We start from the raw sequence: 26272 nt of genomic DNA, 5'->3' as shown, positions 1-26272 counted from the left end.
CAGAATAAATAAAAAATATAATTAACAAGAAGCAATTCATACTGTTAAACCTTGGTTGTTGTAGTTCACAAACTGTGGCTCTGCACACACTCTGCCATTTACATCTAAATTATATCTACAGTAGGCTATATACCAGACAAAATATAAATGCATTACCTAAACTGAGTTATCAATTTTCAGTACATTTGAAGGGCTCATTGCAGTATGTTTAAATTGAAGATGCAGCATGGCAGGCAAAATTACAATCTGGTGTGAATTTATATAATTTCCATAAACCATACATACGGAATATTTTCTATCTAACAAACAGTTTAGGTCAGGCACATCAGTCTTGGCCAATTGATGCAACTGAGCAATCAGGTTGCACTGCTGTTAAAGAACTTCCTTTTTTTTTCTGATCACCTTTTTACTGACACCCTACTTTCATGTTACAGTCACTGAGAATAAGATGAGAAGAATACATGGTTAGTACTGGGTCTTTAAATACAGAAGAAATCTAGAGTAGTTCTTGTAACAATATAGTTATCTTATAGATTTCCTAGTAATATGTGGTCATGTTTTCATAATGAAGCTAGTCAGTGTCACTGTCAAACCTGTTTTTTTCTCTCCAGGAAAGTCCAGTTTGACTTCGAATTGTCTACAGAGGGAACTTCTTCCTTCCCATGACGATTTTAGACAGTCTAAAAGCCACTTACAAAATGTAACACTAACAGTATTTGTAGAATTTTTTATTGTAACCAATGCAAGGATAGTTTTCACTATATAAAATTTTCATTTTTCATCATCAGCGCAATCTCAATCAGCAGATATTAGATGTTCTGGGGACAAGCTGCACTGCCCTAATACAGGCTGCCCAAAGTGGGCCCTGTGGGAAGGCTTGATCTGTCCCGTCAGATGTTTACCAGATGTTTCCAAAAAAAGGATAATATAAACCACCATTTATTCTGTTCTTGTGAGGTAAAATGTTATTTAAATATGTAGGATCCCTTATTATTATTTAGTTTTCATGATCTGAGCACAGCAGGCAGAATGACATTTTGCGCAACAAGTCAGTTTGGTGCAAGTGAGGTAAGAAAAAATTAAAGGGCGCAGAGATAGGCACCCAGACCAAAGGCATTTCAATTAAGAGAAATCGGGATCCTAGTAGTATTTTTGCATCAACACAATATAATAGGTGTTTGCTTCTGGCCTGTGGCCCACCTTTAAGTATAAGCTTTGGCAACCCTGTACCAAACATTACTCACATATAAAATAATCTATCTTAATACACCACAGTTATACAAGAGGCTGAGGAATTGTGTCTTCATTTAATGTTTTTTTATGAAATACAGAAAATGTATCAAAAGTATCCTACTTTTTCTTAAATTACTCTATGGTAGATATGAAGGAGTTTATTTTGAAAATACTAACCGGAAATCGACTTTTTTTTTTTTTTATCAATGGATGACTTGACGCTCTCAGCCTTATGATGTAGCTGATAGCAAAACAGCCCTGGTAGACCTGTTCATCTTTACCTCCAGCGTCCACCATATATCCTATTGAACAGCTGCCGGGACCTTAATGATACATATGTTCGACAACGGGGTAAGCTTCTGACCGGCCCGGCCCATTAAATAAGACATTTATAACATAAACAGGCTGACATTAGCATCAGAGAAGATGCATGTTTTGTTTTTAAAGCTAGTTAGCTAACGTTAGCTGTCTGCTGACATTTGTGCATTGATGTTGATGTACCCTTGTTATGTTTGTAACACATCTGTGATTATTCATATTGAATCTCCTACAAGTTTACCATTAATACTCGATAGGAAGGTTAAGGTTGCCGCTTTATTGGGGAGTCTGACTGACAACAACAGCCCTGATTGGTTACAGTCTGTGAGGTGAGACGTCAATCTGTGTTCATAACGCTTCTCAGGCTTTGCTTTTGTTTTCGTTTTTGTTTTCGAGCTCGGTGATAAAATGTTTGATATATATGTATAAATAGTGAATTAAATGTCTGTATTTGGATCATTATTTAGACATGAATTCCTGCTAAGCAGCTGTACAGCCTGCTGAGTGGCGGTCATGTTGTGACTGTATCTATCTGATGAGTGCACATGGGCTGTGGTTTTCATCTGTATGCAACTTTAATATGCATCCTGCTGACACTAGCATAATGTAAACAACAGTTTTAATTTTATTACACCACATCCTTTTTGGGAACCAGGAAAGCACAGAACAAGTTGAAGGTGAGGTATTCACTTGAATCTTGAGGTTTCTTATTATCATCTAGCTACCTCAGATCTATTACGTAAAGCATACCATGTTTTTGTCATGATATTTTTTTAATAAAAGACCTGTGGACCACTTTCCAAACATCTTGACATAACTGTTCAGTACATTTTCTAATTATAGCAAAAAAAGAGTCTATTTAAAAGTCAGAGGGAGTACTACTAGAAACGGTTGTAAATGTTTTCCGTGGCTCTAGTGCGGCTTTTTAAACTTTTAAGTTGCCCTCATGAAGACATCAGAGACATAGAAGACTATGGCGTTTTAAGACAAAGTCTGAATTATAACCAGGTTGGAAAGACGTGTTTACTGGTGAGCAGTGGCACAACTGGGATCTGCCTTCACACTTAAATTCATAAACACAACAGAAGAGAAGAGAAATTAACCAACCTCTCAGTGTGACTGTAATGTATTATCTCTCTTCAGATGTAGCCGATGAAATGGAGTATGATGAGAGACTTGCACATTTCCGCCAAGCTCGCCTCAATCCCTTCGATCGTGGAGAGGAAGAAGATGGTCCCCAAGGAGGCAAGACACCCCCAATGCAAGGTAAAGTTCTGCACAGGCAAATCATGACACAGCAATCCTTTAAGTTTAGAATAGGACCTCACTTTAAGGTCACTTTCACACCTGTATTTCTGTTCAAGGAAAAAAAAACAAGCTTTTGATCTTTTATATACACTCTACTTAATTCTAATGAACCAGGAGGTGTAACAGTTTTTACATCATTTATTTGACCTCATTCATTGGACAGTTCTTGTGACAATCGTCCTGCATCATCAGTGCTACTCTACTGGAAAAATAGAAACCGTGAAAACATGGATAAAATGAAACAAAGTTTATTCTATTGACTGCGGCAACTTATACTGCACCTCACTGCACCTTATGGGTTTATTTATTTTCTCTAGTGGACACAAAGAGTAGTCCAGGTTGCAACCAGACCTTATATGTCACATGCTACATTTCACTGTAGGGATAATGCCAAAATTCATCGAGGAAGACTGAAGCACAGCACAACTCTGTATTACCTGTTTCACTTGCCAATTTTCCAATGGAAGATCCCAGAAAATATGTGATTACAGGTATAAGTGCAGGCGATTAAATTGTTGGATGAGAAATGAATGTCTCCCAGAATATTGAAATTTATTTAATATATTTAAGTTTTCAGTTCTGCTCTTAAAATATGTCTGGTTTGGTAGACTGTGAAAATAAGCCAGTTAATTTGGGATCTTTTTTAACCATTGTTGTGAAAAAATATCAAATGCTCAGATGTGCATGGTTGCGGCAGTGGGAGGTGTTTTCTGATAGCAATGTTTCTGCTTTTCTAAATGTCACTTACTTTCAGATGTAGGTTTGCTCCCCCTACAGTGCAGAAGACAGTGAGGCTACTTTGTGCTTAGATCTCTGAATGGGGCAGTTACTCCCTAATGAAAGTGATTTAACAATTAAAACATTTACTGAGGTTAAGCAGTTTTCATATAGTTCAATGGATCCTAACACATTAAGAAAACACACACTGGACTGTTGTAAGTTACTTAAGGTTAAGGAAAAGGAAGTTGGAAATACAGTAGCTGAACCAAAGGAAACGAAAAACAAGCGTAAGCAGTACTTGAGTTACACTTCCTGTATTCTGGGATTTGGGAATAAAAGACACTGTTGTCCGATTACAATCATTTTAACAGGCAAGCCTGACACACTGAGCTGTTTTTCTAGTTTATTGTTCTTACTGTCTCTGGCACTGAGAAGCTGAATACACCTAACATGTTTTGTTCTGAAGTGTATGCAGGTAACAGCAATTTTTTTTTCTGTTAGATGGAGTCGTGGTTTGAATATGTGGTTGGTTTACTATGTATCATTCGAAAGATTATAAATCAAAGACCTTTTCAAATTTGTTTTATTTAATGTTTAGAATACTCAGTTCAATTTTTTTCTTATTGTCAAAACCAAAATGTTAGTCATCATACTTAATAATTTCAGTATACATTGTTGATATCTTATAAGTATGAGCAGAGTGAGTTTTAAGTGTTTACTTGGCACAGATTTTTTATTTTACATACAGATTTAGGTTGACCAACTGTATATTGTGTTATTTTGTTGTCTCCTTTCCCTTTTAATATACATTTCAAATTAAGTTAAGAATGGGGGCTGATCAGACTCCATGTGTTGGGCATGTGTTGCTAGTTTAAAGCTTTGAATGTTTTCCTGAACCTCTTTCACAACTCTATTAACAAAGAAAATTACCATACAGTATCAACACACTTTATGGATTGAACAAAAAAGAACACTGTATTATTATCATTTCAAGGTTATTTTGCTAGCATTAATCTGATGATGTCGTCCTTTAAGTAAAAAACACATAATTCAGTGTCCCAACTTTATTGGCTGTTTTTTGTTATCTTGCTATATATTCATGTCTAAATTTAGCCTTCTAATCCCACATTCTGTTTAAATTGTGCTTATGAGTATTTATTTTACAATGGATAATAACTCCAAATGCCCTGTCCAGCAAACAAACGGTGGACAAAGTTAGGGACTAGCTGCTCATCATAGTGCAGCATTTAGCAGCTCAAGAGCCAGATGTCTTTCTCTGGAGTTGATGGAGACCATATCAGAGCATAACTAATTATTACAGGACACATTTGTCCAGATTTATGGTAATGTTGCTCTGTGTCTGCTCCGTGTGTTAATAGTAGTTTGTAGTCATGACAACTTTATAAGGCGATAAGTCAGATGTTGTTTTGCAGCTGGTTCCCCTGCCCTGTGTGGCCAAATTAATAAAATCTATTAATGAAGCTCTAAACAGCTAATGTGGTCACATATATCAGTAAGCATAAGCTCACTTTTATTTAGTAACCACTTTTTGTTTCTCCTATAAACATTGCAGTGTCTCCCTGCAAGTAATATTTAAATCACTTAATAGTATTATGAAAGTATTAACTCTTGATCTTACTGATATTTCTGAACAATTACACATAAAGTCCTTTTCACTTACTGCATTATCCCATCAATTTAGGACGATCATTAAAGTAATGTGACTAATGAAGATCGACTTAATTTCATATTTGTCCGGACTTAAAGTGACCAATGCACATAGCACACAGGCAGTCATTCTACGGATAGTAGCAGCGGCATTAGAAGAATGTGAGGTCTGGGATTTAATTTATTTAAAAGCATACCATGTAAAGGGTTACATTACAGACAGATTGTAAACAATTTCAACTCGCTGATCTGCAGTTTTAACGACACAGTTCGAGTCTATCTTGTCACCTGGCTTGGTTACACATTACCAGAACTGATAAGATGATTACATGGGATTCCTTCAGTTGTCCAATGAGAGTCTTAGTCCTTCGTCTAGGCTTCTTGAGTGGTGAGTCAGAGTGTAGGGATTGACTTGGGTGGCCACAGTCATTGGTGAAATTATCATGCATGTCTGAGTGCACTTACCACAACCGAGTGTGTCTGCTTACTAGAAGGCCAGTGCTTTATGCCATGTTACCTTCTCTTTAGAAGCAAGGCCTGAGCTGTTCCCTGGGACCATAACCCACAGTTCAGACCGGACCATGGACCTTGGTTTAGCTGAGGACCACTTCTCAAGGCCGAGGGTAAGTAAAGAACTGTTCCTGCTGTCCTTCTCAAATCCAAATGACTTTTATATTGTTTGATGTAGAGTACTTACTTACAGAACAACCTATTGTATTTCATGTACATGCTCTTGCACTTATTCACCTGTTACAGGGTTCGTTTGTGGCTTCCGACATTGAACAGCTGAAAATGGCCATAGAGGAGTGTAAAAAGCTGATTTTGGAGCTGCCGGAACACTCTGAGAGACAAAAGGACACTGTGGTGAAACTTATCCACCTTCGTCTCAAACTACAGGAGCTTAAGGTTGGAACTGAGGAGTGGATAGAGAAGTGGATAACATGATATTGTTGTTGGTGAAGATGGGAGGCCAATCAGTAAATCTTTAAGACATTCATAATTGACCAATTTCACTTGACAAATTTTTGATTTTGTGGAATGCACAGCTAAGCACGTGTTTGCAGATGGAAGGGAATTATGTAAACCGTGGCTTTGAACTGTATTTCTGGCGAAGCATTTCCTGAAACTCATGCTGCATTTAAAAGGGCATTTGGAAAATATGGAATTTAGGGATTGAAAAATAATCTAATGGGTGCAATAGTTTAGAGGTGATGCTTGTCAGAGGTTCTTCAGTATCCTTTTTGGCCTTTATCCATTACCCTGTATGTGATAAATGAGAGCAAACATCGCAGACATTCTTGGAGACTGATAGGATGGTAAACAAGTTTGTGGAGATTAGCAACTTCCTGCAAAAACTCCTCATGCTTCAAATGGCACAGTTTTTGTTTTAAGATTTTTCTTTAGGAGCACTTCTCCATGTCTTAATGGCTCATTCATTTCTCCACCTTTACAAAACCTCCAGTATCACTGATAAAACTGCATGCGGGTAATGTTTTGTCCTGATTATTGTAAACATACCAAAAAGGGATGTTACTAGGTTTTGTTATTGAAATCCGAAAGGACTCAGTAAACAAAAAAAACTATCCACGCATCCAGGGACCCACCCTATTAATACCCTTCTAGATATCATAAATAAATATAAAGCATTTTTTTATTACTACGGTCTTAGTGAAGTTTCATGTTTGTGATAAAAGTTTCCTAAATTTACGCCTCAATTCATTTTCTAATTGTATCAAAATTGATTTGTTAAGTTTGATACTACAGTCAGTCAAAGACACACATTTTCATGAATTAGGCTGCACTGAATGATGTCACTTGCCATACTTTAGGTAAAAAATTCTATCACTTAGGATGTTGTTTTTTAGCATCCACATCATCTTTTAAAGCAGAATCCATCATGTTTGGCTTGGCTCTGGCTGCCATTTTGAAGTAAAGCCACTAAATGTCTCATACAATGATGTTTACTGAAGGCGATTTTTCATGAATACTTAATTTTAGCAGCGTTGCCATGTGATGCAAGTTGTTTTGCATATGAGATAGACATTTGTCTGATGCTTCAGGGAGTGTCATACAGCGAGAACTAAAGGTCTATGAAAATACTTGGAAATAAATAAGTGCTATACTATATAAATTTGATATATTTAATTTAGTTTGTACATCACAAATTCTAGGCAAACACACATGGTAACACTTACAGTATAATATCAAAATATAATTTAGTCTAGGAAGAGATGTGAACGTCTCAAATATTTTGCTGTTTATCTAATTATCTGATATAACCGCACTATTTACTGCTATGTTAGTGATCTTTGAATTTATTTATTTTTTTCGCTTAAAAGGACCCCGAGGAGGATGAGCCCAATCTTAGAGTCCTATTGGAGCACCGCTTTTCCAAAGAAAAGAGCAAGAGCGTGAAACAGACATGTGACAAGTGTAGCACTATCATCTGGGGCCTTATCCAGACTTGGTATACCTGCACAGGTGAGACACACTACACAAAGCATTCGTCTGATATAGCACTGTGAGATATTTAAATCCAAAATTTGTAAAACATCCAATTTGCGCATTAAATGGGATATTTTAAGAGTGCAGTCCACCATGCAAGATCTCTATCTGAATATCCTTTTTTGTTCTATCAAAGCTTCATGTCCAATCCCACTGTCTCATTTGTTCTTTCAAAGCTCCACATGCATACGGACGTGTTTAAAATACCTGAACCATTTAGAGATGGCTAACGTAATTTTTACTGACTGTCCTTATAATCGGTTTACTTGTAATATAAGAATTCTGAGACTTTGATTAATTTTTCCCTTTTTAAAAAATATATTTTAGATTTTCATTTTGTATAGTTAGGTATCCATTTAATTTTCTCAGAATATACATATATCCTGAATGATGGACTCAGTGGGAGGACCTTTATATTGTCAACCAGCCATTCAAAACAAATCAATTGTGTATGGTGGTAATGCCATTGCGTGCCATGTGATTATACCTCTCTTGTTTCAGGTTGCTATTATCGTTGCCATAGTAAGTGTATGAACTTGATCACGAAGCCCTGTGTCAGGTCAAAGGTCAGTCACCAGTCGGCGTACGAACTCAGCATCTGCCCTGAGATAGGACTAGACCGACAAGACTACCGCTGTGCAGAATGTCGCACACCTATTTCACTGAGTGAGTACAAATTGACTGTGTTGATTTATGTTTGGCGGGTTGAAATAGGGAAAAAGAGGATCAAAAGCAATATGCAGGCTAATTGAACTTAAGTTTGCTTGACAGGCATGTGCACACAATTGTAAATAAAGCAACTTTACAGCCATTGACAAATTGCTGAATAGAAATTACTGAGCAATAAAAATGTACTTATTTGACGCAGAACATCATTTTCAGGAAAGCTTTATTCTCTTTGACATATTTAAATACTACATATTTGATCACAAAGCTTTGTATATAAGTACATCTTGCTTTCTGTGTGTCATTATTTGACTGTGTTATGTGCCCTGTTTATCTTATAGGGGGCGTGCCAACTGAAGCCAGACAGTGTGACTACACAGGCCAGTATTACTGCAGCACATGCCACTGGAATGACACCGCCATGGTTCCAGCCCGAGTCATCCACAACTGGGAGTTTGAATCACGCAAGGTACCCTCAACATCCACAGAAAATACACTACATATGTGAGAATATCCCTTCTTAATTTATATATCAATCTATGCCTTTATTAAAGTATAATTTTATTTGAGTTATACCCTTTTCAAACAGGAGATGGGTGTTTGTAGTCATTTCACAAGACTGCTTTCATATTCTATGTTATTGTCTGTTTGTAACTGTTGAAAGAGACTCAAATCTGCAACTGTACGCCTATACTTATTACTTTAAAAAATCTGAATCACACAGCTTTTTTATTACAGTATTATTCATCCCTGAAAAATCAGTCTCACTGTGTCTTCTGTGGCTATAGAGGAGCTTTTTCAAGTTTAAGAGAACTGCTAAAGACTTCATCAATAACATCAACTTACATTTCCATCCTTAAAAGAAATGCCTGCCAGTCAGCATCTGACCGTCTATCTTTGTTTCAGGTTTGTCGCTCCTCAATGCGCTACCTGGCCCTGATGATCTCACGACCTGTGCTGAAGCTAAAAGAAATCAACCCGCTGCTATTCAACTTTGTGGAGGAACTGGTCGAGATCAGGGTGGGTAGCTGTTTTGGAGGCACTAGTTAACACCATGAAATAAACTTAGGAGTTTGTAAAGTAATGATCTCAGTGTAGATAAAACAAAATCCACGGCTCTTATTATCTTTGACAGCTGTGTTTTCAGTTTTAGCCCAGAACCACGTCTAAAATAATTTAACCATGACATCTTCAGAATAGTAACTGTTACAGTAACAACCCATTCAAGCACAATCTCAGGTGCTATTTTGCTGGAACTGCTATCACTGACAACTTGATGGAAAATCAACTGCATCTCTGTGCATTTAGTGAGACTGACAGCAATGTGTGTGTTTTGTGTGTGTGTATTTTCCTCTACAGAAACTCCGTCAGGACATTCTGTTGATGAAACCCTATTTTATTACCTGTAAGGAGGCCATGGAGGCTCGGCTATTACTACAGGTGAGCATCTTTTTGCTAAATTGACTTTGCATGGTGGAGTTAACAGGTATATATGGTTTGATATGTGACCAATAAGTAATGTGTTACAATAACACCACCATGTGGTAGAAGTTGAGAGTTTTAGCTGTATCGGGGAAAGGTTCCTCATGTAAAATTGAGACAATGTATGTTATATTAGTCTGTACAAATATTGTAAACTTGACTTAACTGTTCTTGGTACAAGTTCGTTATCAGCTAAAATTCTTTCTAGAATTTGTGTTGGAATTTTAACCCTGTATAAAAAGCTGGATAATGTATATATGCCAACACAGGACTGTTGTAAGACAGCAACATTAATTACAAGCACTCATCAGCTGCACACATTGATAGCAGTTTTGGAAATAAACACAAATAAATGTTACATGACTATCACAGCTCTTATATATAGTATCTCTCATCAAGCAGTAAGTTGTTAATCACTAATTATCAATTACTGAAATAAAATGTACAATTCTCAAACTGTGCAGGTGTACATAAACATCCTCTCCAGTTCAATGCTAAACAAAAAATCATGCACATTAGCTACAAACATGCATTGACGGGTACAATTGGAGAAAGTCCAGTTAGCCAAATACTAATAAATTATCAGCTTCTATCTTAAGTTGAGTAATAATAATAAAAAACACAGGTAAGTATGATTAACATACAGTACACAGTCAATAAAATGAAGTAAAGAAACGATGCCGAAACAAAAGGTCATCTGGGAATAACAATGTACAATTTATGTAACTGGCGTACGTAACAGGTGTACGTAACTGGTGTATGTAACTGGTGTATGTAACTGGTGTATGTAACTGGTGTACGTAACTGGTGTACGTAACTGGTGTACGTAACTGGTGTACGTAACTGGTGTACGTAACTGGTGTATGTAAATCGTGTATGTAACTGGCGTAGCTGATATCTATATACAGCATAATCAGCACTGTCTCTGTAACGTGGAAATCAAAACAATTAGTCCTTCTATTATTTCAGAAATTAGCAACACATGCATTCATATTTGCCAAAATGTTAAACAGGCCTTCCAACACACCACATTCTTTTTTCATTTAATTATTTTCTTTTGTATTTGTGTTCCCCAGCTTCAAGAACGACAGCACTTTGTGGAGAATGACGACATGTACTCACTACAGGATTTGATTGACATCTCCAGTGGCAGACTCAGCTGTTCCCTCACAGAGATCCACACCACATTTGCTAAGCACATCAAACTAGACTGTGAAGTGAGTAACAGCTGTTAGTAAGCTTCATTAGTAAGCTTGTTTCCTGTGCATGTATCACACATAATGTTATCTTGTAGTATCTACTATTAGGCAATAGGCATTTACTGACAATAGTATTACTTCCTTAAGGAGTAGAGAGCATGTAACCTCACTGAAACCCTGACTTTCTGTCCGATTGTGCGTGTGTGTGTGTGTGTGTTTGTTTGTTTGTTTGTTTGTGTGTGTGTGTGTGTGTGTGTGTGTGTGTGTGTGTGTGTGTGTGTGTGTAGCGTTGTCAGGCCAAAGGATTTGTGTGTGAGCTGTGTAAGGAAGGAGACATACTGTTCCCTTTTGACAGTCATACGTCAGTCTGCCACGAATGCTCTGCTGTCTTCCACAGGTTAGTTACCACCAACTTGTCACACTGAATAATACGACAAACAATGTGATAGTTAGGAGTTTAAACTGTAGCATTGCGGTAACGGGTACAAAATATTCAAGACTCTATTCCTGCTTTTGAGTGGAGCTACTAATAATTCCAAAGACATACAGTTATTTGGGGTAATCTTGTCTACGATCTCCAGTTAACACACCTTCAAACTGCATACAGAGAAATAAGAAAGACATGTTTGTCCCACTTAACACACTGTAGATAGCAAAACAGTACAATTGCAAACACTGAAATTATCACTTTATATAAATTTAAAATGAAAAATAACACATAACTCAAATAGACACCATTAATATATCCTATTGTGTAACAAAAATGTTTGCGTTTGTTCTGTGTCTCTTTAGAGATTGTTACTATGACAACTCTACAACTTGTCCACGATGTGCCCGGATGACTGAACGCAAGCAGGACGAGGTGCCGGTTGTGAAAGATGCATAAGTCTGGAGAGGACCACCTGAATTACTGGAAAGTTGCACTTTGCCTCATGTTGAGCTCTCCTCGAACAAGAAAGTCTAACAAAAGACTAGCTTTTAGTTTTTGTCCTTGGTTGGTTTTGTGCATATGTTTATACTCTAGTGTCTGTAGCTTCATGTGAACCACATAATGAAGCAGGGTACTTAGAAACCCATCTGGAAATTAATATATATATATTTTTTACCCAACTTTTTAATTCATACTGAAATTGGATGTATTGAACACTGTGTATGTGTGTTTGTGTGAGTGATTCGCATTAGTGTGTGCGTCTGCTTGTATAAATGTAGAAGATAAATGCCCTAAAGAGAAAAGCCACCTCATCAGATGGTGATTATGCATGCAGGAGTTAACCTACACTGCCAATTTTACTTAACTTTAAGGTTGCCATATTCAAACTATAGTTTCGAAATTTCAAGGACTCCAGATTCCAAAGACTAAAATTGCCTTTCAGCCACCAGTTGTATGTTTTTATTTTAATAACAAAATCTTGTGCACATGCTTTTGAAAGTTATGTGAACGACCTTGCACTGAGCCGTAATTTCCAAGCATCAGTTTATCAGGGTATTGAAGTTAGTATGACACAACAAAAAAAATGCAGTGTTTAACTAGTTAACAATAAGAAATCAATTAAATATGTTAGACTTTGATGTTAACTCATATTTCATCATCAATCCCAACACTATTCATCTCAAAAGTACTGCTCCTAAAGCAGTCTGCATTCGTCCTCCACTTGTATAACATGCCTATTTTCATGTTAGTCTTAAAGGTCTTAAAACAATATTTCTAGTTCTTACAGCAATATTTCTTCATAGCATGGACCTGGCTTGAGTTTGTTTATTGTCAATTCTTCAACCTGGATACTGGGAAAAAATGATATTGCTTGCAATTGTTTTGGCAAGAAAGGTTGTATCTATACAATCATTAAAACCATTATTTGAAATATATATACATAGTATATTGGCAACAGAAATATAGTCAAAGCATGCATCACCAGTACATATTCTTGTAAGGAGAATTGTTTAACTGAAAAGATTATTGAAGTTAAATGTGCTTTCCATTTATTCAAAACTGTGACCTCATTTTAGGCAGTTTGATGTGTGTTTAATCTGGTTCAGTTTAGTGCAGTGTGTAGCAAATAGATGTGGATACTCATGAACATTGCGTGCCTAAGATAGTCAGGTTACATACAGCTGTGATCCAAACGTCTTAATACACTTACCATCATGTTAATGGTTTCAGTCTTAATGTAACTATAGCACATGTTGTCCAGAAATTACAAAGATGTTAAGTGACACCTTGAGTAATGTGTAAATGTTGACCTGATGTATGTCTTTTAAACTAATCAGTTTTGGCTGTGTTACTTTCAGCATGATGATGATGTACTGTATTTTTTTTTTCAAACTAAGTGACGTACATGGTGTTGGTCAAAGCCATGCCCTGTTAATAAACGTGGAGTAGTGCATGAATAAAGTAATTAAATATATTATAATGTGAGTGTTCATGGATGAGTTTTGACATAGTGGGCCCCATTGAAATGCTGCTGCAAAGTATCCCATAAAAGCGTCAGAAAAAGATATAGTATGCCATAAAAGATTAATTGAATTATCATAGTAATATGTCATTAAAATAAATCCTAATTATGAGTAAAAGATTACAAGATTTGTCGTTCTATTGTATGCCATAAACATGCCATTTTAATGTCATAATAATATAATCTAGTATGGTATGGCATCAAAATGTACAAAATTATACCAAATATATAATAGCATATTATGATATAAAGATGTCATAAAAATATATTAAAAAAAATAATTTAATAGCTCGTCAAAAGGACTAAGAAAAAGTCATTGAAATAGTCAAAGCATATTATGCCATAAAAGAGTCATAAAAACGATAGTATTGTTTACCATAAAAGAGTAAAAAATGAATACCATACAAATATTAAACTATCATGGTATAATAAGTCATTTAATTCATTTTATTTAATTTTATGGCAAACTATTATACTTTATCACTTTTTAATAATATATTATGACATTTTATGACATTTCATATGGACTACTATGCTAATACCCTTTTTTTCACTTTTTAAAGTGTTAAGGCATTTTCATGGCATACTTTGCCTCTCTAGATGTTTTGCATTCTCTTCGATACTTTGTATCAAATAAGACAAAACTAAGAATAATATGTTCGTTTTATTTGATAGTAAAAAACAGTTATAAGCTTCTCTAACTGACACGATACTTCTAAATTATCGTGTAATAGAAACCACATTAAATGCCATATTAGACCCCTAAACCTAGCCTACTATACTTAAACTTTGATACCAAATAATACTCTAAATAGAAACCAAATAGAAGAGTCCAATACACTACTTAGATACCATTTGAGATCATTGTCTAATAATGAATCAATTACAATGCTATATCAGATCCAAAACATGCTACAGATGAGTGAGCGGATGTTTCTCACAGGGCTCTGCTATAATGAATTCAAAGTTATGACTGACGTCTGAAGCCAGAGCAGACAGTCAAACAAAGTTAAGAACGACTCAAAAACTATTTTTGTTGGATTTGACACAGTCTAGTATATTGAATTGTATACAATAGTACTAGAGAGGGTTAGTTCCAGGACAACATTTTGAGTTACTATGGGCAACAACCCTCAGTCACCTATGTTTATTTTTTACCTCTTTGAGTCTACATCAGTCCTGGACTGTATGGTACAACTCCCGGCTATGAGGGACATGTGAAGTAGCAACAAGACCAATGTGGTTTTTTTGAACAAGACCAATGTGGTTTGACTTTACTTGACAGTTTTCTTCTAATGAACAACAAAATACCCTTTAAGGAAGTGAAACTATGTTAAATAAAAGTCAAAACACGTGTAATGTCCTCTGAGCTCTCAGTGTTTTGTCTGGCTATTACAAAGGCTATGCCCACTATAATATGCATTACTTTTGTCTAAATACAGCCTATACATAGTTTGGTATAATATCACTATATGTATATGGGTTGTCCTGTCCAGTCCTTTTGTCGAATTTAATACCCAATATTTTGTTTGAAGATAATTGTATAGCTTAAACATGACACAATAAATAAATAAATTAAGAAAAGGTTTGGTTTTTAAGCTATCTCGCCTTGTTTGGCTCCACTTAGCAAATCATTTGGTAGCCTACATAGAGAGTGGTCGAGGACTTGGATTTCTGCCAATGATTATGCAAAGGACAGTGTGTCCTATTGAAAGCACATTTAAATGCAATCATGTTAGGAATCATAATACAATATACTTTTAATATATAGGTAAATAAGCTATAGCACCATATTAAACCGGAATTCTTGCCCCAACAGATTGATGCACACATGCATATGCATGAGTTTGCTGCACGATGATTGCAGTATGAACCGAGTGAACCCGACATGGGACTCCCCTATCATATGTGTGTGTCCTATTAAATGTGGCTCTTGAAAACTTAGAAAAAGAAACATAGGCAACAGAGCATGTAGCTAAGCCTAAAAACAAAACAAAACAAAACAAAACAACAAAACAAAACAAAACTGTGTGTCCCACAGCTGTCCACATGCTGTTTTCATTTTCTAACCGAAATCTCGCGGGATTACGAGTTGTTACAGTGTATACGGTACTTCTCACAAGGCGATCACTCCGGTGAAGCCCAGTGAAAGTACTGCTGGTACGATGGGGCTCCTCTCTGTGAGTGTCGGTCCGTTTCGGAGCCGGGTCCGGGCGGTTCGGACCTGGAGCCGAGACTTATCCACTATCTCAGCTACTCTACGCAACGGCGGCGCATTGGTGTCGGTAAGGGGGCATTGTTTTTGTTTTTTATTATTATCAAAGTTGCTACTCTCGAGATAGATTAATGCAAATTAGTTGTTTTGCAGTAGTTACTCATTGTGCCTAGGATAACAGTATTTTGCAGGATCTGGAGACCTGGGTGTATTTGAGCTTTGTCGTGGGAAAGAACACGGTGTTCCTCGGTGCAGGCTGCAGACACCCCCCACCCCCCCAAAACCTGTAAACAAACAAACAAACAAACCACTGCCCTGTTTATGCATCATTCCTCAGTTGATTATTCTCACGATATTTCCGTTTGATAGTGTTTTGTTTAGAAGTCGGTTTCCTCAATTACATAATGTTTTCTTTAAAGGGGGCGTGTCTTTGTTATTGTGGTGAGCGTTTAGCCAATTCACGTTCATCTTGTTAATTCATTCAGTTTGATTTACTTTTTAAAAAGGTTAAGCAAATGTTTGCAAGTTATTGAATAGTAATAAAACTGCTTGTGTGCGTTAGTTGGAATCTAAAAGAAGGGAACATTTTGTAAAGGATGTTGCTTTTTCATTGAATGTCCTTCAAAATTGAGGTCCACTGGTATCTTACATTTTTCTGAGAAACTTGAAGCTCAGACTGATTTTGTTTGTTTGTTAATTTATTTTAGAGACGATATATTGTTATTGTCAGACGAGTAAAATTTTCAGCTGGTTCCAGTGAAACAAAAATATGTACGTTGAGTTTTCCTTTATTTTCTCTCTCTGCTGGACTTTGCATTATAAATAGAGCCCATCCCATACATATGCAGCCTTGTGTCATAACTGTGTTATGACACATATATTAGCACTGGTCAGTGTGAAAGTGGGCAGATATGGGCTGAAATTGTCGTCAACTTCAGCATACATGTTTTATTGCATTTTTATGCTTATTTGACTCAAAGTTTCCTCCATTTATTTAATACAGTTTTGTTTAATGTTTTTATTCAAATTAATATTTAAAAATATCTCTGTTTCTGGCATCTTTGATAATAAAAGTTATTGTTCAACAATAACATATTGTAACTCAGAAATGTGTTGTTATGTAACCAAAAAGTTTGCTTGTTATGTGTGTGTGTAAAAATCTGATCAGCAAACATAATTTATATTATTCTTAATTATCAATGGTGGCATTTGACTGTGGATTATCATGTTTCATTTTGCATCACCTGTCAACGACATGTACTACATATAGCATGTTGAATTAATCCGTTTCTATTTTTTTAATGCCCCGCCTTACTGCTAACATGTTAACACACAGTATCTTTCTTTCAGAAAGCGTCACTGATCCAAAGGAGATGTGGAGGAATATATCAACACAGTTTGCCACTCGCTCGGCTACTAAGCTCAAACAAACCACCAAGAGGTAGTGTGTCTCCTTATACTGTTATACTATGTAATGTAGCTAAATGAGTGCACACAAGGACCTAAATCTTTTCACGTTTTGTTGTGTTTGTTGAATCGGTTTAGGTTTTGAAAAGTTTTTCCCAAAGAGTGAAGAAAGCGCTGGCGTGAACAAATCAGCTGAAGGTGAGCAAGGTTTGAGTCATCCTCACGAGCAATATTTGGGCCTCCTCTGTTTTCGTTTCAGCTTGAGTGTATGATCGATTTTCTGATACTATTTAGATGAAAATACCAAAGAGCAAGAATCTATTGTAAGGGAAGAGCGGGACGCAGATGATGATGAGGACGAAAGACAAAGAGGAGGAAAAAAAGAAGAATCGCACTGGTGGACGCGTTTTCAGGTGAGACTAATTTTACAGATAACTGTCTTTAATACTCATTCAAATTAAATGCACTACAAACAAACACCAAGAACATGACATGGTAATAATTAATTGTTTTTCAGTGGCCTGCTGACACACCAACTGTCTCTCCTTTAATGAATTTATCTCCCCTCTCTTGCAACATTTCTTCATCTAACAGGATGGGTTTCCTTTGGATGAAAAAGCAGTTAAGTACTTTGCCATCGGTGCAGCAGGCATGACCTCAGCGTTTTTGTACTTTTACTTTCGAGAGACGGGGATGCAGATCTCCTGGAAGGACTTTGTGCATCATTACTTGAACAGAGGCTTGGTAAGAGATGGAGAGTGATCTAGTTTTGGTATCATCCATATTGTATCCGTTTGTTTTTGCAACCATGTGAACAAAAACAAATTGTGCTCTCTTCACAGGTGGATCACCTGGAGGTTGTCAATAAACAGTATGTCAAAGTAATTCCTGCCAATGGAGTGAGGACATCAGAAGTGGTAAGTTGCATGAAAATGCTGTAATGTCGTTTTTTTTCTCATATAGGTCACTTTGTTGGTCAGTGTGTATTTTTAAAATATAGTTTTATAGTAACAAAAGCAATTATACTACCGACAACTGAGCAAAATCCATCTAAATCCAATCCACTGATTAGGTTCACAAATTGCAAATGAAAAAGCTATTAAGTGGATTTTAATTTAAGATAATGAGGTCAAAAAATTTACTTTCATGCACAAGCTTTTTACGTTTTTAGTACGATTGTAGCTGAAAAATACCTTGAGTAAATGGAAATGAGCAACAATGGTGCAATTTATTGCTAATTTCCATTTGCCAATGGTATAATTGTTGTCTTCCTTGTTATTTCTTATTCAAAAACGTCAGTAGTTTTGCTTTTAAGTTTAAAGTATATAAGCAATGAAACTGTAAACTGCATGTTGTACGTTTTCTGTTGTGTGTATGTTTCAGAGCTATTTGTGGTTCAACATTGGCAGCGTTGAATCATTTGAGCATAACCTGGAAATGGCCCAGCAAGAATTGGGTTTGGACTCAGAGAAAGTACCGGTGTTCTACAGCAGTGAAAGTGACGGGTACATTTTTTTTACCTGAAATATTTGAAACCTTCAATTCAAAGTGGCTTTTATGCATGTTGGATTTGCTCATGTTGATGCTGGACTAATGGAGCTTCTTTCTCTTTCCCTCAGGACACTGCTTTACAGTTATCTGCCCACTTTACTCCTGTTCGGGGTTTTACTTTTTGCCATACGGCAGGCACCAATGGCAGGAGGTCGTGGGGGTAGAGGGCAAAGAAACCCCTTCAGTATGAGTGAATCCAAAGCCAAGGTTATAAAAGACACCATCGGCATTCGCTTCAAAGATGTTGCTGGCTGTGAGGAGGCCAAAATGGAGATTTTGGAGTTAGTCAACTTCTTGAAGAACCCGAAGCAGTACCAGGACCTAGGAGCCAAGATCCCAAAGGTGTGCCATTCTGTATATCAAGTGATGTGGCAAAGCGTTGTTGGGTGACAGGAACATTTTAATTGATGTTCTTCTTTTCCTCCAAAGAAGAGTATGGGTTTTAAAGTGGGAAATTTCTCCTTTCATTTAATAAATATTAAGGCATTGGTATTGATCTTTAAGCAACATCTTTGTTTTCAGGGTGCGGTGTTATCGGGCCCACCTGGTACTGGAAAGACCTTGTTAGCAATGGCCACAGCAGGAGAGGCCAACGTCCCCTTCATCACCGTCAACGGCTCAGAGTTCCAGGAAATGTTTGTTGGCGTGGGCCCAGCGAGGGTCAGTAATGGGCTAAATGCATCTTGAAGCGGAATGATGGGTCAAATGCATTAGATGCAGCTGTTTTACCACATAATCACAATGATTCTTTGTATTGTCATGCTAGAGATACAAATATAGAGCACAATCTACCTTTGCTGTGCTCTCAATGTTCCAATGATAACACAGAAGGAAATGATGCTGACTATAGTAGTAATTAATTCCAATTCATGAATCTGTTAAGATTATTTAAGTGATTTCTCTTTGCTCTGTCCTATATAAGATAAGGGATACGTTTGCCAAAGCTCGAAAAAATGCCCCTTGCATCGTTTTCATTGACGAGATCGACGCAGTTGGCAGAAAGAGAGGCAATGGAAGCTTTGGCAACCAGAGCGAACAGGAAAACACCCTCAACCAGCTGCTTGTCGAAATGGACGGTAGGCAGTTATGTCATCACTTTCGGTGTTCTCTCATTCCTGGTGCAATATCTTTGTATGATATTTGTTTTTTGTCATTACAGGATTCAACAGTAGCACTAACGTGGTCATTTTAGCGGGCACCAATCGAGTTGATATCCTGGATCCAGCTTTGATGAGGCCAGGACGCTTTGATCGACATATATACATAGGTAAAGTTTAGCTCTCTTCTCTTCCTTGAGGATTTCTTGTTCATCCCTGTATGGATGAAAACTGATTTCAGTTAATGAAATGTTGCTTTCAACATTCCTGTAAATCTATTGTCATTATTTGCTAAGATCAATTTAAATTGCACTTTATCATTTGCATCATTAATTTTTATGCCTGCTTCAGATGAGGTGCTAAGCTTGAACTTACTGAAACACTTCCTCTACTGTTTCCATAGAAATAAGCCTCAAGCCTATTAGATTTGCTGTTGTCCTTTTTGCGCCTGTTTGCATGTTATGTCATTGAAAGCGTGTGTTGCACAAAGTGTGTGCTTTTATCTTTGTGGTTAAAATGATTGATGGTTTTCTGCCTGCTGAGATCTAATTTGCTTTACGCCAGCAATGCTGGAGAATAGTGTGCAGGGCAGTTTACTCTCTGACAAAGAAAACTGGTTCACAATGAAAGAGCTTGGTCTCTATAAAAGAAGGATTAGACGACTGGAGGCCAACATGAGGAATAGCACACATCACTCCTCTCTGTGTTGTTGAGTCCCTCGGTTCCCTTTCCTTTAGTCTTTTTGTTGTTACATGTAAACCGTATTGGTAAGATATATTGCTTCAAACATTAGCAACACATTACTAATTACCATTAATCAGTGATAATTACATAACTTGTTATATCATCATGTCTATAACTTTTAAACAAAAATAAACATGGGTTTAACCTTTATGAATAATTCTTTGTGCTAAGGGCTTCTAATTAGGCCACAAATTTAACCATTGCATAAGGACTCCGATATAATTGCTCCTTCAAATGCTCCTTCACACACACTCAGCTACCTTTGTGTCATTCTCAGCTGCCACTTAAAGATTTTAGAGAGGCTATATTTAAGATGAGATGATTGACTTTATGACTTTGCTTGCCTGTGAAAATTGTTCTCCCCTTGTAAGAGGTAATGCTGCTGTAGGGGAGCTTAATGGCAATGCGCTGCTGTCACAGGATTTGTCTTTTAATGTTGTCTTTACTCTCCAGTTTGATGTGCAGAATTTGACGCGCAGCTCTACAAACTTAATTTCATATTGTAATTGTTGGCTCTTACATTTCTAATTTCGCTTTCCTTAGCTGGTGTCCTTTACTTCCTCTTTTATGCTGCTGTAGTTTTTCTTGAAGTAATCCAAAGGTGTTAGGCAACCTTGTTATCAGCTATGGATTAGCCGTTAACCATTTGTCAATGTCATCTTAAAAATAAGCCGTATGACAAGAACATCTCTAAAGCAGGAAAAGAGCAAAGTGGTTGTCAGGGCCAGTTGAATGAGCTTCTCTAATATGTGTAAATTTGACGTCCTCATGAGGTTCATAATCTGAGACACACTTGAGTTTCCTTGCTTAGCAGTTTTAAAGAGTAATCATGCTTTTGTATCTGTAACATTATCATGTGATCATGTTTATTCTGCAGTATCTTTTATTTTAATCTTATTTTGCGCACTGCATATCATTCTTTTGTTTTAAAAGAAAATGTCCTGAAAATTCATGATTTGTTTCTTTTCTTTTTTTCTTCAGGTTTACCAGATATTAAAGGCAGGTCATCCATCTTTAAGGTGCATTTAAGACCTCTGAAGTTGGACATTAGTATAGAAGTAGAGGCTTTGGCCAGGAAGCTAGCTGCACTAACCCCAGGTTTCACTGGTAAGAACAAGAGATGTGTGTCCATGTTTGCATGCGTTTACTAAGCTCATTCTTTGGATTAATCTACAGTAATCATTGTCTTCTTTATCTCTCACTGTATTTAAATAAATGTATTACACCACAGCCTAACTTGGCTGTTGTCGCTCCTTTTGTATCTCAGGGGCTGATATTGCTAATGTGTGTAATGAGGCTGCATTAATAGCTGCACGGCACCTGAACCAACACGTCAACACAACGCACTTTGAACAGGCAGTCGAGAGAGTTATTGGAGGTAAGTTGACATTTATTTGATATTATGACAATATTTGGAATGACTATTTGACATGAGTTATACACCTTAATCAAGTTAGTTATTAGTAAAAGCAATTTCTATAAATTTCGGTATTAATATAAATTATATAATGTAAGTTTATATTGATTCATAATTTATATTGATCCATAAATGTGTACTTTGTGCTTTAATTAGAGATATACATAAATGCTTTTAATGTAGTAACTTACAGTATATCCTAATATATCCGATTGAGACTTCCTTGTAAGGATTTGATTCAACTACTGTTTGATTTAATGCCGTACTCAAAGATAAAGTATTTTGCTCATGCACCAACACAAAGACATCCCTCAACTGTATCTACTGTCTGCTTGAAGGGCTACATCATCCCAGAATACTTATTGCTTGTAAAATACACACACAGTGCAGTTTGATAAGACATCCTCCTTGCTCTCAGGTCTGGAGAAAAAGACTCAGGTACTGCAGCTTCCAGAGAAAACTACTGTGGCGTATCATGAGGCCGGACACGCTGTAACAGGCTGGTTCCTGGAACATGCAGACCCCCTTCTTAAGGTACTCACACCCTTTCCTTCCTCCTTTCTCTCGCACTGCTGTTTCACTATCAGAATTCCTCTGCAGCCCTTGCATGGTCTTGTTTTTAAATCACATTTATATTGATAATTAGATTAATTATAATATACTCCCTCAGGTGTCCATTGTTCCCAGAGGGAAAGGTTTGGGTTATGCACAGTATCTGCCAAAGGAACAGTACCTGTTCAGCCAGGAGCAGCTGTTCGACAGAATGTGCATGATGCTGGGGGGTCGAGTGGCTGAGCAGGTTTTCTTTCGCCGAATCACCACCGGGGCGCAGGATGACCTTAGGAAAGTCACGCAGTCTGCGTATGAACAGGTGATGACCACATTTTACTAATGCTTTTTGCTCTGTATATTAAGTTGGTTTCAAAATGGTTTTACTCAAAATCCTAGTGCCGGGTCAATAACAGAAAATGTGAAACATCAGGTCCTGTGTCACTCCATGCTAATATTATTTAGGTTGAGCTCTGCTAACAAGTAGCTTCATGCAGATAAACTGCCACAGTACCAACTTCAAAATAGTCTATTTAACTGCCCAGACTATTTCTGCAGGTGCACAATTAGAAGTCAGAAAATTATATTTTAACCAAAGGCACATAAGAAGCATCTTATTTGTCTTTTGATTAACACGGCTCATTTCTCATATTTTAGGTTGTACAGTTTGGAATGAATGAGGCGGTGGGTCAGGTGTCCTTTGACCTGCCTCAGCAGGGTGAAGTAGTAACTGAGAAGCCCTTCAGTGAACCTACAGCTGAGCTTATAGACCAGGAAGTTCGCCTGCTTATTGATTCTGCCTTCCAGCGGACACTTCAGCTTGTAACTGACAAGAAAGAAATGGTGGAGAAGGTGAGAGCCATTTTCTCTGATGACAAGGATAAAGATGGTTGGTTTGAAAATCGTATTTTGAAAAACTTGTTGGAAGATGGCAAACCTCAACTACCTTCTGTTAAACAGCTAGTTGTGATATTACAACTGTCATTTAAAATAAATAAACAACTATTACTACTACTATTGTCATTAGTACGCTTGTTGTTTACTATATTTGGTCATGTGTTGCAGGTGGCAAAACGTCTTCTGGAAAAGGAGATTCTACATAAAGCCGACATGGTGGAGCTGCTAGGAACTCGTCCTTTTCAGGAGAAGTCATCGTATGAAGAGTTTGTTGAAGGGCTGGGGGAGTTTGAGGAGGACACCTCTCTACCAGAAGGGCTGAAGAACTGGAACAAGAACAAAGGGGAGGAAAATCCCCCACAGAATGGACAAAACAAATCAGCCCTTTACCTGTAGGTTGATGGCAGCCTCAAGGCAAATATTCCACTGGATTCAGTTGTATATGGTTCAGCACCATCTGGTCCAGAATCTCAGGGCTCTGAAATAAATCCCTTGTTCATCTCACGGACAGCTGCAAAGAGAGGGATGATGATGTGTTGCACAGGTCCTAAATGGCCTAGATAATGCAGTTTTTTTTTTCAAGTTGTAGATTGTATACTCTTGGGGGAATGACTGTTGGATCAGTTTGAAGTCAGTGAGCTAAGGCTTCTGTGAAAAGTGTAGTTTGTGACTTAATTTCACTGGAGGGGCCTTCTTCCAAAGTACACTGATGCAGTTCTAAAGTGCAATAACGCTGACAAAAATACTACAGAATAATCTGCAGTCTATTTATTCTGAATAAATAGACATCATGTGAGGTACATTAGTTATGGTGTGTATTGGTTAGTTACACACAGTACTGGTATCATGTGAGATACATTTTATTCTGGGGCCCATTGCCCTTATCCAACCTTAAATCTATACATTTAATAATACTGCTTCCAAACTTGACCACCACTTAATTTTATTAGTAATTAAATATTTAAAATACGTTTTCCCTTAGTGGAGAAACCAGATTTGTCTCTTGTTTCTCAGATGCTTAAGTTTTCAAAGGTACTTTCACTGTACTTTTGACTTTTTTAAATCTTTCTTCACGCCGCCGTACAATGAAATCGTTCTAACATTTCTGTGACATTTGGTCTCAACGAAGTACATTTTCATCACCATTATAGTCTTTCAGTAGAATTCAACCTGGTTCTTATTAATATATCAGTTAAGGTTAATGTTGGAACTTAAGTGTTTATAAATTTGCTTTGTGCATACATGACTGATATTACAAAAGCAATTGGATAACATGTACTGTAGGTTATTGTCGTCTCCTCAGTGTCCCATAGTAACAAGAGTCAACATTTATGCAGTCATCCATCACTTTAGGTTGATGGTTACTTAAGAACTGGGGACAGAGTTAGAATTGAGTCTAAGCTAACACAATGGCATACAAAAAAATCTTCACTCACTCACACTACCTCTGAGTCTCTGTATTCTTAACCGCCTCTTAAAATATTAATTGATCACTTTATTCACACTACAGACTGGTTATGCTTTTTTGTCCTTTTTTTGTAGATCATATGAAATTCATTCAGTCTGATGCTTTCTAGTCAGTTCATGAGGATAAGACAAATGAGGAGGGCTGAAAGTATAGAGAGGATTAATTGGCTTTTCAGCTGATGGATTGACATCCAGCATTTATTAACATGACAACAAATTGCTGTTACTCAGGAAATCATCATTCTGTCAATTGTGACTTATGTTTGAATGTTATCCCAAAATTGTGAGCTAAGCTCGATAACAATTCATGTAGCATTCTCATTTACTGTATTGAGAAGAGTTAGAAGGTTTGGTTACACAGTTATTGAATGTTTAAAAGTGCTTAATGGTTGATGGTTAAGCCAGAATCTCCTGAGCTGAGTTAAAAGGTTTAATATAAAAGATAAAACTTGAAGTAAATGCCTTGCAGTGTGGGCAGTGTGGGCCCTTTTTTTCCAATAGCTGGTTAAACCGACACCGACCAGCTTGACTCTGAACATTGATGAGCGAGCTGGTTGTAGATCAGCGTAAATTAAACCTATTGTGTGTTTTGTGCCTGCTCAACAATGCACTGCTCTTGTATTTGCTAGATGAATATTTCTTTTTACATTTCAGTGACGAATATTGACTTTTCATTGAGATGTGACGACAAATAAAATGTGAGGCTTTTGTAGCTCACACCAATATTAAACACCTTTTATACCCCGCTGGTTTGTCTTTTATTCCCAGTATATTTTAACATTTTTTACTATTAGCCCAGTTTCTCTTGTGAGATATAATTTCTAAAAATGTCAGAATTCTATTGTAATGTTTTTTATAATAATTTTATTCCACCATGAGTGTTTGTCCATGCGTTGTGCTGTCAAATAAGACATTCTACAATGTTATGCAGAAAAGTATTTAGCTTAAGATCTAAGTAATTCTTGTATTACACCGAAAATTAACCTGGTTAATATATATAAAGATCAAATAAATAAAAAATGTGATGTGCATTTTCATTATTGCATCGGAAATATTGGAAGGATATTTCATATTATACTCAGAGGTTGAGCAACCAATTGTTGTTTTGTTTTATAAGTATTGACATGAAAACAGCACCTATAGTGAACAAAAATAGTAATGATAAACTACTATCAGTCTGTTGTGAATCCAAAATAATTTCATCAGTTTTTCTCACACCGCCCAGCCAATGTTTTTCATACTGCACCAATGAACTTTATAGAAGGAAGACCACATTTTCGAACAATGTAAATGCATATAATGATACTTAAAACGTTTGCTCACCACACAGTACAGAATGGGGCATACTTGCCAAAGTGTAGTGTATGAATTACACA

At 36.8% G+C, this 26272-nt stretch overlaps 2 protein-coding genes across 5 annotated transcripts; both read left to right on the top strand.

The window, feature by feature from the left end:
- The first annotated feature begins 1455 nt into the window (after nt 1–1455).
- Nucleotides 1456–13504, top strand: def8 (differentially expressed in FDCP 8 homolog). 4 transcript variants are annotated; one of them, XM_054612020.1, is made up of 13 exons: nt 1456–1584; nt 1809–1880; nt 2695–2817; nt 5776–5870; nt 6004–6153; nt 7587–7728; nt 8254–8418; nt 8760–8887; nt 9325–9438; nt 9778–9858; nt 10977–11117; nt 11387–11496; nt 11892–13504. In XM_054612020.1, the coding sequence occupies exons 3-13, from the start codon at nt 2709–2711 to the stop codon at nt 11983–11985; spliced, it is 1329 nt and encodes a 442-aa protein (XP_054467995.1). In that variant the 5' UTR covers nt 1456–1584; nt 1809–1880; nt 2695–2708; the 3' UTR covers nt 11986–13504. The 4 variants fall into 4 exon arrangements, with proteins under 4 accessions (XP_054467995.1, XP_054468005.1, XP_054468014.1 ...); XM_054612030.1 differs by having other exon boundaries at nt 1788–1880; XM_054612039.1 differs by lacking the exon at nt 1809–1880 and having other exon boundaries at nt 5779–5870.
- Nucleotides 13505–15689: 2185 nt separating this feature from the next.
- LOC129100058 (AFG3-like protein 1) lies at nt 15690–26233 on the top strand. Its single transcript, XM_054609570.1, has 17 exons — nt 15690–15837; nt 17118–17208; nt 17313–17372; nt 17469–17587; nt 17769–17918; nt 18017–18091; nt 18558–18679; nt 18794–19067; nt 19248–19385; nt 19648–19801; nt 19885–19992; nt 21548–21673; nt 21834–21944; nt 22402–22517; nt 22654–22854; nt 23190–23384; nt 23598–26233. The coding sequence occupies exons 1-17, from the start codon at nt 15718–15720 to the stop codon at nt 23823–23825; spliced, it is 2388 nt and encodes a 795-aa protein (XP_054465545.1). The 5' UTR covers nt 15690–15717; the 3' UTR covers nt 23826–26233.
- Nucleotides 26234–26272: the final 39 nt, after the last annotated feature.

This window comes from Anoplopoma fimbria, chromosome 2 (assembly GCF_027596085.1).
Source record: "Anoplopoma fimbria isolate UVic2021 breed Golden Eagle Sablefish chromosome 2, Afim_UVic_2022, whole genome shotgun sequence".
NCBI classification, from domain to species: Eukaryota; Metazoa; Chordata; class Actinopteri; order Perciformes; family Anoplopomatidae; genus Anoplopoma; species Anoplopoma fimbria.
Note: the sequence above shows the minus strand (reverse complement) of the source record. Positions and strands in the feature narration are given on the sequence as shown.